General features: G+C 47.3%; 2 protein-coding genes across 2 annotated transcripts; one reads left to right on the top strand and one right to left on the bottom strand.

Moving 5' to 3' along the window:
- The first annotated feature begins 131 nt into the window (after nt 1-131).
- Nucleotides 132-2595, top strand: OARD1 (O-acyl-ADP-ribose deacylase 1). The gene is made up of 5 exons (XM_010021896.1): nt 132-194; nt 684-828; nt 1430-1488; nt 1828-1940; nt 2493-2595. Exons 1-5 carry the CDS (start codon nt 159-161, stop codon nt 2593-2595), a joined length of 456 nt encoding a protein of 151 aa, XP_010020198.1. The 5' UTR covers nt 132-158.
- A 2268-nt stretch (nt 2596-4863) lies between these two features.
- APOBEC2 (apolipoprotein B mRNA editing enzyme, catalytic polypeptide-like 2) lies at nt 4864-12173 on the bottom strand. Its single transcript, XM_010021895.1, has 3 exons — nt 12001-12173; nt 5546-6093; nt 4864-4991 (listed from the first exon to the last, which is right to left on the bottom strand). The coding sequence occupies exons 1-2, from the start codon at nt 12126-12128 to the stop codon at nt 5553-5555; spliced, it is 669 nt and encodes a 222-aa protein (XP_010020197.1). The 5' UTR covers nt 12129-12173; the 3' UTR covers nt 4864-4991; nt 5546-5552.
- Nucleotides 12174-16236: the final 4063 nt, after the last annotated feature.

The raw sequence follows: 16236 nt of genomic DNA, 5'->3' as shown, positions 1-16236 counted from the left end.
CCGCGCTGCGGTTCCCGAGGCGTGTCGCGGTTGTCCCCATAGAGGAAGCAGGGTTGTCCTTGCGCCTGTCGGCGCAGCCGTTTGTTGCCTAATAACTCTTTGTTTTTCTCTCTGTCATCTTTCTAGCCGCAGGAGCTTTCCGCATAGCCCACGTTACCATGGCCACCCACTTCTCCAAGGATCAGGAGGAGAGAGTGCGTAGGAAATGGGTTATGTGGGCTGCTGCTGCCGCCGTAGGGGTCTCTTGAAGAGGCTGATAGTGCGGCCGCTGCCTGCGGCGTGCAGTGTGCTGGAGGAAAGGGGCCGGTAGTGGTCAGTGTCTCATGCTTGTGTGGGGGCCGTTTTTCTGAACCGAATGTCTGGGGGTGCCCAGCACTGACACGCTGGTGGTGTGCTGAAGATGTGCACTGATCCAGTTGCGCTTCAGAGTGTGTAGTTCTCCTTTTTAAGCACTGATTTAGTAAAATGAACTTCCGAGCTGGCACGTTGGTCCTGGAGAAAGACTCTGTGCTGGGCTTCTCGTTGATGCCAACTCCTTTACTTGTGAGCTGCATCTTACAGCTCGTGGCCTTACACTCTTCACTGTAGAGGCTGACCAGATTCCTTGTTTCTGAGAATTGTATCAGTGGAATCTGTGCTCTTGGCTCGTGTTTATTTGCCCTTGTGTTTGTGGTGTTTTCCAGCTGAGGTGTGTGAAGGGGGACCTGTTCTCGTGCCCCCCGCAGGATGCGCTGGCGCACTGCATCAGTGAGGATTGCCGCATGGGTGCCGGCATAGCCCGGCTCTTCAAGGAGAAGTTTGGAGGTGTGCAAGAGCTGTTGGATCAACGTGAGTGAAACACGTGGGGTGGACATAGAGGAGCTGAAGGGAAACCCCTTAATTTAGAATCATAGAATCAACCAGGTTGGAAAAGACACTTAAGATCATCACGTCCAACCATTACGCCAGGACTGCCAGGGCCACTACTAAAGCATATCACTGAGGGCTTGGGGAAGAGTGGCTGGGAAGCGGGTCATCGGGAAACACACGGGGAACAAGGGGAGCCTTGCGCCCAGGACGCCAAGAAGCCCCCCGCATCCTGGCGTGTATCAGCCCCAGTGTGGCAGCAGGGCCAGGGAAGTGACTGTCCCTCTGCACTGGGCACTGGTGAGGCTGCACCTCGAATCCTGTGTCAGTTCTGGGCCCCTCACTGCAAGAGAGACATTGAGGTGCTGGAGCGGGGCCAGAGAAGGGCACCAGAGCTGGTGCAGGGCCTGGAGCAGAAGTGTGATGGGGAAGGGCTGAGGAACCTGGGGGGTTTAGTCTGGAGAAGAGAAGGCTTGGGGAGCTTTACCACTCTCTGAGTGCATTCCAAGCTATTTGGAGTGTAGGGGAATTCCATGATGGAATGTAACTGATGTAAAACAACTTTTTAATTGTTTCACTTCAGAAAAGAAGACTGGGGAGGTGGCAGTGCTCCAGAGAGATGACCGGTACATTTACTACCTGGTGAGAGTGGGACGTTACTTGGGTGCTTCTCTAACTAAACTATATTTGGTATGATAAGGGCTTTAATAGTCAAGGGGGGGGAGTTGAGTTTGCTGCTCTAAATGAGAGGAGTCTCTGCTAGTGGAGAGGAAGCCAAGCTGGCCTCTGTATGTGTAGTTAAGCTTTAAATGGACAGAACTAGCTGCTAAATTACACTGTTCTAAGCTGTGAAACATGAGGGGTTTTCCAAGTCTTTTTCTGGGGATGGAGTTTCAGAGTGTACAGGAATATGATATTATAAAAAAGCAGTTTGCAGTGATCATGGCAAAGGCACAACTGACTTTTTACATCTGTGCTTAGATTACAAAGAAGAAAGCTTCTCACAAACCAACATACGAGAGTATGCGGAAGAGTTTAGAGGCCATGAAAGCTCACTCTCTGAACAACGGAGTCACTGACATCTCCATGCCTAGGTAGGGAAGGGAGTTACTCTCATCTAAATACTTCAGTGCTTCTTGTGTTAGGAAAGTGCCTGAGAGATTATCCTCTGCTGTGTAATAAATGTTCAGGAATCCTCTTCTGGCCACTTGTGCAATTGAAACTTGTATTTCATGCTATATTTTAATGATGGCAAATCACACAGGCTTGGTTGCTTCCTTATTTTAAGTGCATTATGTTGATTTAGTTTAGATAATTAGGAAGAAATTCTTCACTATGAGGGTGCTGAGGTGCTGGCACAGGGTGCCCAGAGAAGCTGTGGCTGCCCCATCCCTGGCAGTGTTCAAGGCCAGGTTGGACACAGGGGCTTGGAGCAACCTGCTCTAGTGGAAGGTGTCCCTGCCCGTGGCAGGGGGTTGGAACTGGAGGAGCTTTAAGGTCCCTTCTGACACAAACCAGTCTGGGATTCTATGATTTATGGTGAGCTGGGTTAGTGCCACATAAAACTGTAGCTGCTCGAAGGGCTTCTGGTTCACAGCACGCTCCTAAAGGGGCTGTTAGAGCTGATTTCATGTCTTACTTTCCAGGATTGGATGTGGACTCGATGGCCTTGATTGGAACAAAGTTTCAGCAATACTTGGGGAAGTGTTTGAAGACACCGATATCAAGATCACAGTTTACACTCTGTGAGCAGCAGAGCTTTTGAGCTTTGAGGAGTGGGAACCTGTTAACTGACGAGGGGGGAAACTGCATGCTGAGCACATCCTTGGAGCGTAGCTCGCTCTGGTGGTGTCAGTGGCTTTTAACAACAACCACAAGCAAGTCTGGGATGTGGGGCTGGGCAGCCTGTGAAGAAGGCAGTGGTGGGGCTGTAACCCTCTGGCTGTGTCCCTGGAAGCCACCAGGTGTCACTGGGCCTCCATAGAGCCCCGCTGTTCCTGGAGCTGTGGGCTCCTGTGCAGGGTGAAACTGGAGCTGGCTGTTGCTTGGGTGTTTGTTGGTAATCAGGAGCTGTGGAGCCTTGTCACTTGTTCTGTTTCCCAGTTCTGCAGCGTGGCATATAGTTGATTTACTCTGTTCATTACAAGATTAACAATCTAATTTCTACCTTCTGGCCACAAATACAGTTGTTTTGTTAGGAGATTGTACTCGCTGAGAATCATGTTGTCAGTACGAAATAAAGAGCTGTGCAGTACTCTGGTGTCAGATCAGCCATTCCTGTCTCTGTGTGTGTGTTGTGGCTGTGTCCTGGAGGAAGGCTGGGTTTGAAGGGAGGTGCTGGAGATGGTTGAAGGCACTTTGTGGGTGTGTTTTGTGTCCTGTAGTTGCTGTTGTCTGAGAAGCCACATATATGAATACCTGATGTGCTCTGAAAAGCCATAATGTAGAGTTTTAAGGTTTGCTTTTCATATTTCTATTTTACTGCATTTGTAGTTCAGCTGTTGGGTGCTGCTTGGTGTTTGATGTCACCAGGAGCAAAAGCAAAGCAGCAACAGCAGCTCGCTGGTAAAAACTCCATTTGGGGGAGTTTGGTTCCTGCACTGAAGAACTGTCAATCTGCATCTGCTTCATGTCTCTTTATTTTCCCAGTCTCCCATAATAACAAATCTTTTTGACTTCTTTCCTACTGACTGCCCAGAAAAATGCCAGATGTGCTGAATAAACCTAAAAGATGGGACATAAGGAGCATGTAGCATAACAGAGGGTTCCTACTGGGGTTTCAGTGTGAATTGAATGTGTGGAGTGTTCTCTGTCCATGATGTGGTTCATCAGGATTGTGTGTTTCTTTGCTGATGCAGATGTAGGAGTCCCATCTGTTTGGCTATCCTTTCAAACCTTGGTTTTAGTGGATAATTGCTGTAGCTAAATACACAATTGGTAAACTCAGGAAGACAAATAGGAACTTGGGAGTATTGAGCTGGTGAAGGGTGGACATTGCCACTGCTCATTGATTCAGTCCTTCTGCTCATTTATGTTTGGGTTTTAAATCTACTGGCAAATAGATGAAGTCCTCGGGGGCTCTACAAAGGCATTCCCGATGCAACTTGGGTTTCCTGCCTGGAAAATTTAGGCCTGAATTTGCTGCAGTTGACTTGAGGTAGGAGAGGGGGTGGTTTGCAGCAGGGGGTGTGTGTGAGGAGCACTGCTGCAGCGTGTGGCAGTGCAGGAAGAGCTGATGGGAAAGACTTAGAAACCCTGACTGGGTTTCTAAGCATCCCTGAGACCCTTGTTAGTTCTGTGCCTTGGCTGATAGGGGAAGTGATAGGTCTATATTCTATGTCTCCTGCACTTGTATGTACTTCTGAATGGTTTTTGGCATAAAGTAATTCTCCCTTCTCATAACGATGCGCTTCAGCTGTAAAATGTTTCATCTGTGGCTGTCCCAGGATGATGCTGCTTGTCAGGTCAGATTTAGGACCTCTCTCAACCAGAGAAGGAGTGAACAGTGCTATAGCTTTTGCAGTGACTTCTAGTTTTATTTCACTTTGCTTTTCCCAGTTTCGCATTGCACACATTCATTGAACAAGGGGAGAAGGTATTTGATGTATTTGCAATTGAGTACGTAGGGCTTTGTCATTTTAAAATAGACCTGTTATAGCCCTAATTTAAATCACAGCTCTGACTGTGGAGGAGGACAGAGGAAGAAAACCCTTTTTTTCCCTTCTTGAATCTCTTTAACATTTATGAAGGTTGTACTTTCTAAATGTATTGATCTAATTGGCAGCTTTTCTCTAAGACCTTTTCTCATAAAGTAGTCCCAGTATGAGGTCTCCAGGCTCTCCTGTAGACGCACTGCTCTCCATTGCATCCAAGGTTAAACCACACGCTATGGTGCTGCCTCGTTTTCTATCGGCAGAGGCAGCATGGGTTGGTTTGGGGTGGGAGGGGGGGAATGGGGACAAAATAAACCCGGAAGAATCCCAAACACCGAAGGCTTTTGGTGTATGTGTATTTGTAGTCCCTCGGGGCCTGGTCTTCCACAAGTTGGTGCTCCGTCCTGCTGGAATCAAAGCTTTGGGAAGCAGGGGTCTCCCAGGTGTTCAGGTCTGTTGCATCTCTCTTTATAGAGCTTTTCTGGACTGGTCCTGGGGAAGGACAGAAAGACATGTTAGAAGCTTCAAATGCTTTTGTGTTTTATGGCTTAAGTGGGTGACTTTTTAGTACCCAAAGGGAATTGTGCAGTGGTGACTTGTGGTTTCCTTTAGTAGTTGCTTTTTCCCCAGGAGAGCTAGGCTTTAGGTAGGGGGTGGGGAAAACCCCCTTCTCTCCACATTCCCCTCGCTGTTCCCACATTGTCTCTTGGATATATTCATGTGGGGAATAACAAGGTGTTCTTGTTGCACCTAGTGATCCCAGCACCTTGGTGTTCTTTATTCCTGGAGGTGTTTAAAAAGAAAAAGCTCTAAATCCCTCATGTGTCTGCTGTGGAGGAGCCCACTATGGTGTTACTACCCTTGAAGGGGGGTAAGTTACAGCTTGGGATCATTTTCAGTGCTCAGGTATAGGCAAATCCAGCCCAGCACATGTGAGAGTTACAGTAACTGAAGTGGGCTCTGGGTGACACTTTGAACCCGGAAAACAAAGGAGCCTGTAATGCTGATACAAGGAGAGAGGTGACCGAGGGGAACCCCTCACTCACGTGAGCTTCAGTGCAAAATCTCAGCCAGCTTTTCCTCATAATAATTGAAGTTCTCTTGAATGTCCTCCCATGGCACGAAATTCTTCGCTTCCTCTCCTTCCTCCTGTTCCACAAAGTTCTGCCACACATACTCAAAGTCTTGCGGCTTCATAATCCTCAGCTTGCAGCCAGCTGACTTCATGTTTTTCAGGGCCACCTGCATTTCTGGCTCTTCCCACATGAAGAGGCGCCCTACCATGATGGTCAGGTGCAGGTTCTTGTTCTTCTTCAGGGTCTCGATGATCCGCTCGGCGCAGGTCACGCAGGGGCTGGAGGACACGTACCAGGTGATGTTGTAGCGGAGGCTGGAGTCGCACTTGGGGAGGATGGTGTTGAAGAAAGCCATTTCCGCGTGGGCAGCCGCGTGCTCGTCCTCCAGGTAACCGCGGGAAGTCCCCGACTCCTTGCCTTGGGTCTCCACAACATAACACAGGAAGGTTTTGTTCCTGCCTGAGCTGTATTCCACGTTCCTGAACTGGAACTTGAAGAATATGGCTGGGAGACGCTCCCTAGAGAGTGGAGAGGAGAGAAGCATCTCAGAGGCAGACAGGGAAGGGTTAGAGCATTGGCTTAGTTCCTGTGGGTGATCTCTGACAAGTCGCTGCATCTGTGGTGGCTGTATTTCCCCGGGCATTAAAAGGAGAGGCCTTAAAATTCTATGATATTCAGCTAGCTTTTGGTGTGATGAGGCTTCCAGGCCTGTACTCTCTACCTAGTCTTCTTCACTTAATTCTAACAGACTTGTACTGGGAATATCTAGTATCTGTATTGAGGTATTTGAAGAAGAACCTGCTTCTAAAATGTGTTTATTGAGAGTGTGGTATTTACTGCTGGTAAGGAGGGACAGCAGTTGGCATTTTCCCAGTCCTGATGTACCTGTAGACTGAGCTGGTTCTCTAGGCCATTCATGTAGTTCTGTCAGGGTGGTGGTGGTGTAGTGTTAATCTGCAGGGTCTGTTGTCCTACACTATTAGGATGATAGCTCTGGCATTGCTGGTTTTGATGTTCTACCCTCGGTGCTTTTGCAGGCTGGATTACTTCTGAGTAGAGGTGAGTATGACTTGACTAGTTGCAGCTTTTGTGTGTTCTAGTTCTACTCCTTTAGTGTCAGCTGAATACTGATGTTCAGTAGGATTATGTTGTGACTTTGGTTTAATAAAATACCTGAGGTCAAATCTAACTTCTCTGTGAAAGTGTTTGTCCCACTGCAGTTTGATAGCTGTCTTATGGATGCTGTTGATAAACTTCGGATACTCTTTGTGCACCTCCTCTTCCATTCCAGGTTTCTAAATAAGCAGAATCCAAAGTGAATCATGGCAGTGAGTAATGTGTTTGCAGAACCCTTTCACTCAAACAAGGTAATTGTTATTTAGGGATGATACAGTTGGTCCCTTAAATACTGTATATTGCCTTTGTGCATTGGTGGCTGAAGGGACAAAAAAGGAAAGCTGCATTGTCTTGTAGTCCCTGTTCCTTTCTTTGGGAGTACCAGGCTTTCTGATCACCCCCTGTAGCACCTAACTGTGGAGCATGTTGGTAAAAGGACTAGTACCTGAAGGATGTTAGGTGGAAAGATGAAAATGATTGTGCTCACAGCATGCCTCGTGACCTGCTAAATGCTACAGAGGGTGGGAGTGAAGACTGCACAGGGTAGCCAAAGGGAAATAATGAAAAGTAGTAACACAACACTTCATCTATTATACACCAACCATCTTCTGGCGTGTTGTATTCCTCTCATCTGAGCTTTAGGTGGACCTATAACCTTGATATTCCCAGTGAGGCAATAACGGATCTTTGTAGAACAGTGGTTTATTCATTCCTGTCTCATCTATAGTCAGATTATAATGTCAGCCCTCTCCAGGGGGTGCACTGAGCAAAGGTCAGGAGAGATCCTCAGACTCCTGGAGTTTTTAATTTGGAGAGCAGTGAGGCTGCAGGAGTCAGTGCCAAAGCATCGTCCTGCTGAGAGGAAGGAGCAATTTGCGATGCAGCATCTCCCAAAGTGTCTCCAGAGACAGTGGAAGTGACTGAAAGGAGGGTCATTGGTCTTCCAAATGCAACACGATGTACGAGTCAAAACAACTTTGTTCACAGAATTGCATCTATGCTGGGAATATCCAGAGGGCCACTGGAATTCTTTTCACATAGCACTGATTCGTGACTGGAAGTTTAGAGCACAAGTTTGCCTTGAGAAATTCTACTAGAAGCAGGTTTTCAGCTGCTGATTAAACCGTATAATTAAACCTCACACTCTTCAATTCTACTTAGATGAGATCTGCACGAGGCAGGATTTAAACAATAGAGCAGCCTGTTTGGGAGCCTTCCACACTATTCCTGGTTTAGCTGGCAGTGTATTAATGAGGGATGTGAAGCACTAGTGTGGATACAGACTATTATTTTGATTAACGAGCAAATAAATCATGCTCTTTGGGTATGATTAAGCCTATGGTTCTCTGGTTTGCGTTCAGAGCCTGCACAAGCCTAGATAAAGGAAGCCTGTGCTGGCTTGCAGAATTTCCAAACTACCCAGAGGAACTTTTAACTTCCTTTTCTTTGCATTTTGACCTGTTCCCTTACATTAGATGGTTTAAAGTTGCCTGTTGCAGTGAGTCTCATTTTCTTTAAGATGAATTGCAAGACGTAAACCAAAGAGCAGTACCAGACTCTAATTTAGCCTAGTGCCTCTTATGCCCTGAATTCCTTTCTCTTGCTCTTTGAGACACAACAATTCACATGCTTCCAAGAAAAGCATTTTGCCTGCTTTATATTCTAGCTAATGAGTGGTTCTTTGGTTAATGATTATTTGATCACTGATTTCTTTGAAGTCCAGCTATGTTGGGTCTAATAGAAGCCACCCACTGCCTTGTTTCAGAGCTAAGTTTGTAAGGCTACAATAAGTTGTTTTAGAATAAGCTCATGTATTTAAATGCAGCCCAGCAGTCACATGGAAGTTCATTCCAGATTTAACTCTTGACTGCAAAGCGGTTACGTCAGTGGTGTGGCTGAATGTGGCTGTTTTGATGTGCTGTTTGAAGAGCAGTGACCTGTTCCAGATCTGTTCCAGGATGTGTTCACTCAGCGGTGCATTTAGGCATTCCTTCTAGATGGATTTTATCACTTACCATCTTGGTGTCTGTCTGAGATTATCTGGGATGTTCACCTAAATCCATCCTCCTAGCAACATGGGATGTGCATCAGCTTCATTAATAACTTTCCGATAAAGAATATAAACAAAGCTAAGGGCATTTTCCAACCAGCTGGCTGAGAGCTTGGAAAATTTGCTGATCAGGATACCCAGGGAGCTGGGTGTGCTGGTTAGTGAGAACCTCCTTAATCCCATCTAAACCAGAGCAGGGAGGGTACCTCAGGACAGTGAATTGCAAGCATCCATCTCAGCTGGGTCCCTGCTGTGTGGCTCTTCCTGGCAGCCTGGGTTCAGACAAGGTGGTGTTACTCCTGGGAGTAACTGGAAAGCCCCGCGGCGAGTGATTCAGCAGCGAAAGAACAGGCAAAACCAAACCACACATACCACAGGGTTGTGCACATACCACAGTGCTGTGTAACCAACCCCTGAGGTACAGCTTGGCATAACTTTTGCAAAGTGAAGTATCAGGATTATATTGTTTGGGTAGATTAAAACTCTGCAAGCAGTTGAGCATCAAAATACATCCCTGAAATAGCTGTCTCAGCCACTACACCAAACTAAGCCAACTTCTTTGGAAGCTCAAGCCTAACTTTGGAAGGATGTTTTCTTCGTAATGCTTAATGCTTAGCAAGCCTGTTTTCCCACCTTTGAATGATAAGTGGTGCACAAATGTTAATGTTATCTCTATTTTACCCGTTACAGGTTTTGTTCCAGCGCTAAGGAAAGGTAATGCTAACAAAGTATACCCAGGAGATGAGTTCCATTCTCATATTTTCTTACACTGGAAGCTGTACTGCTATAAATGCTGAACATAAAAATTGTATTGTCTTGAATATGACCTCACAACCTATTGAAATACACAAACATCAGATATTTCAGTGACTGGGCCATTTGCTTTCCTGTTCTTGTGTTTGTTTTGGGGTTTTTTTTGCAATCAGTGAAGTTTTCTCGCCATTTCCCTCTCCAGGTCTTAGGTTATTTGAGCTGATAAACCAGTGTCCTCTTGCTTGCTCCTTTACAACTGTTCACAAATAAACACATTCATGCTGGGCTCATTGATTATAGGAAGCCTGCAGTGATCAGCCGAGACAGGAACTAAGGTTTATCCCTGCTAGAAGGAGCCTCATTTACACCCTGAGGGAAGCGTAAATAAATGAGTCTACTTAAATGTCAGGCAATGTGCACAGATGGGGCTTATATTTATCTGGGACTGTGTCGAGCCAAATGTTGACAAAACAGGGGTTAATATTCTTAAACAGAGTAATTGGGTGCCCAGTATTTTTCTTGTAAGCCAGACTCAGCTGTAAGCAACAGCTTGGAAACTTGGCTGCGTGTCATAAGGTGCCCCTAATCCAAGGGCTAGAACTGAAATGCAGTGTAACTGAGCTTCAGTGCTTTCCACATTTGCAGTTCTGTGTTTCCTTCTATTTGCCTGGCTTTGGTGGCTGAAAATTTGTACAGAATTGGAGAAATCCAACCCATGATGATAGCGGGTAAGAGCTGCTGGAATTTTCTGTGCCTCTTCCAGGGTCCTTCAGGATTTCTGCTGTACTTCCTCACTCTCATCTTTACCAGCCAGCACGTTAGTAATGAGCTAATGATCAGAGAGACATGGTCATGATTCCTACAGGAATTCACGAGGTATTTATAAGCACTACTGTGACTGTGTAACTTCTTTTCTTGCCATTTCCCTCTCCAGTAAAGGCACACAGATTGAATTTTCCCCTTGCTACCCTTTCTGCAGGCACACATCATCCCTCACGTTCTTGATGCCATCTTTCCAGAGTGGAAAGTCCTGCGGAATTCTGCAACACCCCTGTCATTTCAACAAATAACGTTATTGCAGGATGCCACTAAGAAAGGACTTTTCATCCATAATGAGCACACCAGTTCCTATCCAGTCGCTGGGGTTAGCAAGGAAGCTTGAAGCCACTGCCTGATTCCTCAGCATTTCTAATTGCAAGATGAGTGCTTTAATGCTGAAAAATCAGATTTCCTCATTGAGATTCATTTTAGTGCATGTCTTAAGTGTCTAGAAGTTGTCACCTCCATGTGTTATTGCTCCAATGGCTATATAAACAATTTTTGGTGTCTTCTCTCTGTTTCTAACAGAGGGATGTGCTTTTCGTATGCAGTGACTTTTATTATCTCTATGACTGTGTGTGACAGGCCAAAGGCTGTGAACAACCTCACCCTGAGAAGTGATTTTTGTCAGAGCAGACCCATTTTAGGAAGAAAATGCTGTTTTTTCCACCCCTGTGCAGGACTGTAACCTCGTTGTGTGGGATCAGACCCACGTGCTGCCTCCTGCGTCGCTTTCAGAAACACCACCCAAATTTTATCTATCTGTGGAATCTTTCTTCCTAGTGACCATGTCACAGGCAGGAGGATTCCAAGTGGGATTTTAGAGTCTGGCCTGAGCTTTTACATTCAAGCAGCTGGAAGAAGCCACGAGTTGGTTTTATGTGCTGGGAACACTCCCTTTGGTGACTGCTGAGGGAGACCAGAGGGACGAATAACACAGGGCATCTTGCTACTACTACAATGAGCATTTTGAAATGCTCAGAACCAGCAGATTACTGAGTTGTTTCTGGTTGCAGCTGTCAGTTATATCTGACAGAGTTCAGCTCCCTGGCACATCTCTCAGATCTGCCTCTTTCAAAGGCCAGGCTCCCTGGAGCAAAGGCAGCCACTTGCTGCTTTGCAGTCCTGGAAACTGCCTGTGGTTTTGGGGCTGTTCTGTGAGTCGGGCTTCTCTGAAAGTCAGGATCCAGCTGTGGAGGTGGAGCCCTTGTGAATGTGGACTTTCATCTCTTGAAAAACCTGTCGCTTAGGTTCATAAAGCAAATCAGCCATAGCAGGGGTACTTTTCCCAATCCACAGGTAGTGAAACTTTCAGATCAGTCACTGATCACACCAAGAAATCAATATTAAGCACTCATCAAGGGCCAGTGCCTTCCATCCCGGTATCACCAGGCAAGTCAGCAGGACTACTTGCAGTGTAAGGGGAGCAGTCAGCACTGCAGGAACACAGACCTGCTTGTGTAAAACAGATCTGCCTGCCTGGTGTGAATCCATCCTCTGGGAAACTCAGTGAAACTTTGAACCGAATCCCACCACAACAAAAGCCATACTTAATCCTTTTAGGAATATTCAGAAGTGCACTGACTGAAGATGTCGTTTTTGACCCAACGTAAGAGCTGAGGCAGAGACCTTTGAACATCCCCACTTCCCTCTCTCGCGCCCCCATACTTGTATCTCAACCTCTTACCCTGTCACAATCTCAAATGGTGGCAGGTCTTCCCGCCTCAGCTTCTTCTTCTTCTTTTCCTCACCCTCTTCCGTGTTGTCAGGTTCCCCGTTCTGGGTGTTGCTGGGCTCCTCCTGCTTCTCTGCCATCTTCTTGAGCCGAGGGGTATTAAGTTATGGCCACTGGGAAAAAGAAGGAACGATTTCTGAGAGCTCTAAGGGAGAGGGAGGAGGGAAAACCAGAGCTGGGAGTTCCTGTGCTAGGCACAGTTGTCAGGAGCTAAATATGGAACAAAGCAGCAATGACAGAGGCTGGATGGGGTAGGATGACCCAGGGCTCTCGGGTGTCGCCTCCTTCCCCTGCTTTCTCGAGGTCTTTTTAACAATTCCTCTGCTCCCCTTTTAATTTCAAATTAAGTGACAACTTCACTGTGGGCGGGTTAAGTGATGGATGGAAAATCCTGGAAGCAGAAGGGCCTGTTTATCCTTTAGTGTGACAGATACCTGGCAAGAAGCAGAGCTGGCGGCTTTCCCATCTACCTTCTTTTGCCAGTTTATTACATTGCTGACCTTGAAGGACTGCTGTTTTGGCTCAGGCAAGAGGGGAAAGGGGCAATCCCAACTTGGTTTGCTGAAAAATCTTGCTGGATTTGGCCTCTTGGACCACCGGGAGCATCACAGCAGGAGTGCTTGGGGGAGTAGGACCTGCCTTTGCTCCCACCCCTCTCATCCACACGGGAACACTGAAAGCAGGAGCTGAGCAGGTGAAATCTCCCTTGCTGTGGTGTCAGGTCGTGTTGGTATGAATGCAAACCAGAATGTTCTCCCAGTTATTTTGAAGTCAGCTTTAGAGCTCACAGCGGGGCAGTATTTGTGGTGTGGGGCAATTCCAAGTGCACGTGCTGAGCATCTGCCCCTTGCTGTGTATGTTTTCACTCTGGTAAGTGCCCAGCACGTGGGGAGCAGTAACGTGGCCGTGAGCAGGAGAAAACTGCTGACCTCAGCCATTCTTGCCCAGTTCTTTGTTTCTTTCCCATTTCTCTGTTTCTTTTTCTCTGCAGGGGATGCAGATGTTGAACCAGTGACTGCACTGGAGCCAGCGGGTGGCACAGGCAGGAGCCTGCGTGGAGGTGCCATGAGTGGAGTGTGGCTGTGCAGCAAGGGACTGGCACCGGTGTCGGCAGCGTGCTGAGGACAGAGCACTGGGCACACTCCAGTAAGGTATTTACTGGGTTTTGCCTGAACTGGTGTGGGTGTGGAGCCTGCCTTTCATACAGGGAAATGAGGAGGACTGTAAAGATTTTATTGACATGAGTTTTGGGATGTTTGGGTTGCTCGGCACTGGATCAAGCAGACTTCTTGAAGAGGCTGAGGTAACCTAGAAGGATACTCAGGAGTGTAATGTAGCTTTCATATGAGCTCTAAAAAGAGGTTTATATATTTGGAGGGGGGGGCTGTGTTTCTTTTCTTCCCTTCAGGATTATGTGAAATTCTTCCAATTTCTCACTCTAAACGTAAATCATTTGAAGTCTGTAGAAGTCCCATGTGAGCCAAGCCTAATGAAAACCTGAGTCAGGTTTTTCTCTGAGACTAATCCTGCTGTGCCATGGGGATGAACGTCGATGGAAGATGTGTGGCTGTGCAGAACTCCTGTTTCAGCCAGAGCATATTGGAAATCAAACCTCAGTATCTTGGATTCTGCACTTTGTTCAGACCCACCATCCCCAAGATTTGGGTAAATATGAAATATTAAGCTCTATTTGATTGAGTGCTCGGTCTGTACTTAGTGGAAAACCTGCTCTGAGTGTGAGGAGGATAAATTGTATTCTACAGAGATCAAATAGGTGTGAATACCTGTGTTAAGGCCAAACTGGGTCTTTGTGATACATGTAATCAGCTCTAAAGAGGCTTTAGAGGGATCTGCACTGTCACAGAGTGAATTAAATTTATGCCGTTGGGCAGATAATTTATTAACATAGATAACAAATAATGTGTTACCATAAAGAATTCATTCTGGCTGCTCTTCTGAGCCCCCCTGCTAATAACAGCCTCTGTGCTACAGCATCCTTTGTGGCTTTGCACTGGTAACAGCTCCGGAGCGCAGTCGCTGAGGGACAGAGCATCCCCCTCGCTCCCACACTGTTTGCTGGAGATGAGAAGTTGTTTGTTTCATGACTGACACTGTCAGTATGGAGAGTATTGTGACAACAGTGCAACTACGGATCTGACAAATCCCAGGACATCCTACCCGTGGAACATGGATCTTTCATGGTGCAGGATCTTATTTATTTTTAAGCTTAAAATACTTTCCTGGAGGGCAGGTGTGGTATTTTCCTCGTGCATGGTAACTGTGCTCGAATTCCAGCTCCTCTGTCCAGCCACTCTCACCTCTGACATTTCAGGCGCTGTTTCTGGGGATGGGAATCCTCTCTTACTGAGTGACAACTTGTTTCCTTCTTACCCTTATGCTTCAAAGACGCATTCCAGCCCCTCTTCAGTCCCTCTGACCCACTTTTCTTTATTTTTGGAAGCTCTCGAGGGCTAAGCTCCCATTCTTCTTGCTGCCTTTAGCGTTCTCTGGCCTGGCCCCTCCGTAGGGCTCAGGGCTGAGCTCTAATCTAATCTCGGGAATGTGGCACTGAGGTTCTCCCTCTGCCCAGCCCTTTCCCAGCTGTTCCATGGCTCCATCTAGGGCTGTGCACTAAACAGTCATGATCCACCCCCTTGCCTGTGCCAGAGATATAAAAGGACACTACCAAGTTGCTGTCAATCTGGTGTTTGGTGTCGGAGCCATAGGAATGATAGCAGGTTTGGTCAGTTTTGATTGGTTTGAAGTGACCCTGGTTCCCCCAAGGTGCACACATGTGGATGGGAGCACCCGTGCACAGGCCTGGTCACTGACACCACTGATGGAAACCTTTTTCCATTGCTTTGTCCAGGAATGGGGCTGGGACATCCCAATGGCACTTGGGTTCACTGCAGTCATTGCACTTGGCAGTGTTTTATTGAGTTTTCCCTCCATCCTTCCCCTGTCCCCACTGACTTAAGGGTTTATTTAGTTGATGATAAGTTTTGTTCCACACAGTGGAGTCGCTGCTTGGCCACAGAAGAGGCACTGGAGAGTCAACTCACATCGGGTCTAGCACAGGGAGGATGGGGATCAGCCCATTGCCTCTCCCCATCCACTGCCCCATTCCAAGAGCTCATCCCAGCAGAGCCCCATGGTCTCTCTATGTGCCCCACACACTGACTGCAGCCAGTGGGCACGGGCTCTTCCCTCAGAGGTAATCCTCTTCTGCAGTGGTGTGTGGGGAAACCTCCCAGCAGTGACCACAGGGTTAACCACTGAGCCGACTCCATCGCAGTGGCACAAACCCAAGCTATAGTTCTCCATCCGTGACAGATGTGTCCACATCTGGCATCTCCTTCCCTCTCTTTTGAAAGGTCTGGCTTCACTGTGTTGGAGTATTGAGGCCAGAATGCCTGAGCAGAGCTGGATGAAGGAATGGGGAGGAGTGGAACTTGGAGGCATCAACTTGTGGTAAGATTTGGGGAACTGTCTGCATGGGAACACTGCCAGCAAAGGTGACTAGGCTAGGACAACAGCCTGTTCTGAGAGAAGCTTTCTGGCTTTGCTGGAGTATTGGACATTTATATCTGATCCTGTATCCATCCAAGGCCAGAATAGTTTCTCCACTGACTTCAGCACAATCACCTTCCACCCCAGATCTTAACTAGGCATCTCACAGAGTTCTGTATTCCCTTGACATGGCAGGTCATTTGCTGTCCCTCTAATTGCGGCAGGAGTTACTTTACAAGTTAAAGTGGCTCTTTTCCTTTCTGATCACAGAGGGGCAGCAGAACAGAGCTGGCTGCAGAAGCTCTTGCCAGCAACTGGAGGCTTTTACTGCATTCTCAGGCTGGAGGAACATTTTTGGATGGATGCGGGAGTGAAACAGGACCCGGGCTGTGTGAGTCACGGTGCAGACGTGCTCTCTATTCCAAAGGGACAGCTGGTGGCACTAACAAAACATCTCCCCGGATACACTGTCTGGCAGCAATCCCCCTCCTGCTTTTTCCAGCTGTATCTACCGTTACGTGGTAAATAAACAAACACTGACAGTGATGTGTGGAGGCAGCTTTCCTCCCCTGGCCCCTGCAGGCTCACACAGAATCCTGTCCCCCTTCTCCCGCTGCAGGACCACAATGCCAGGGTTTAAACGATGGGACAGGAAACACCGCAGCATCCCATGGGTTT

Source organism: Nestor notabilis, unplaced genomic scaffold (genome assembly GCF_000696875.1).
Source record: "Nestor notabilis isolate BGI_N333 unplaced genomic scaffold, ASM69687v1 scaffold15959, whole genome shotgun sequence".
In the NCBI taxonomy this organism is placed as follows: domain Eukaryota; kingdom Metazoa; phylum Chordata; class Aves; order Psittaciformes; family Psittacidae; genus Nestor; species Nestor notabilis.
This window is presented reverse-complemented; position numbering and strand designations above follow the sequence as displayed.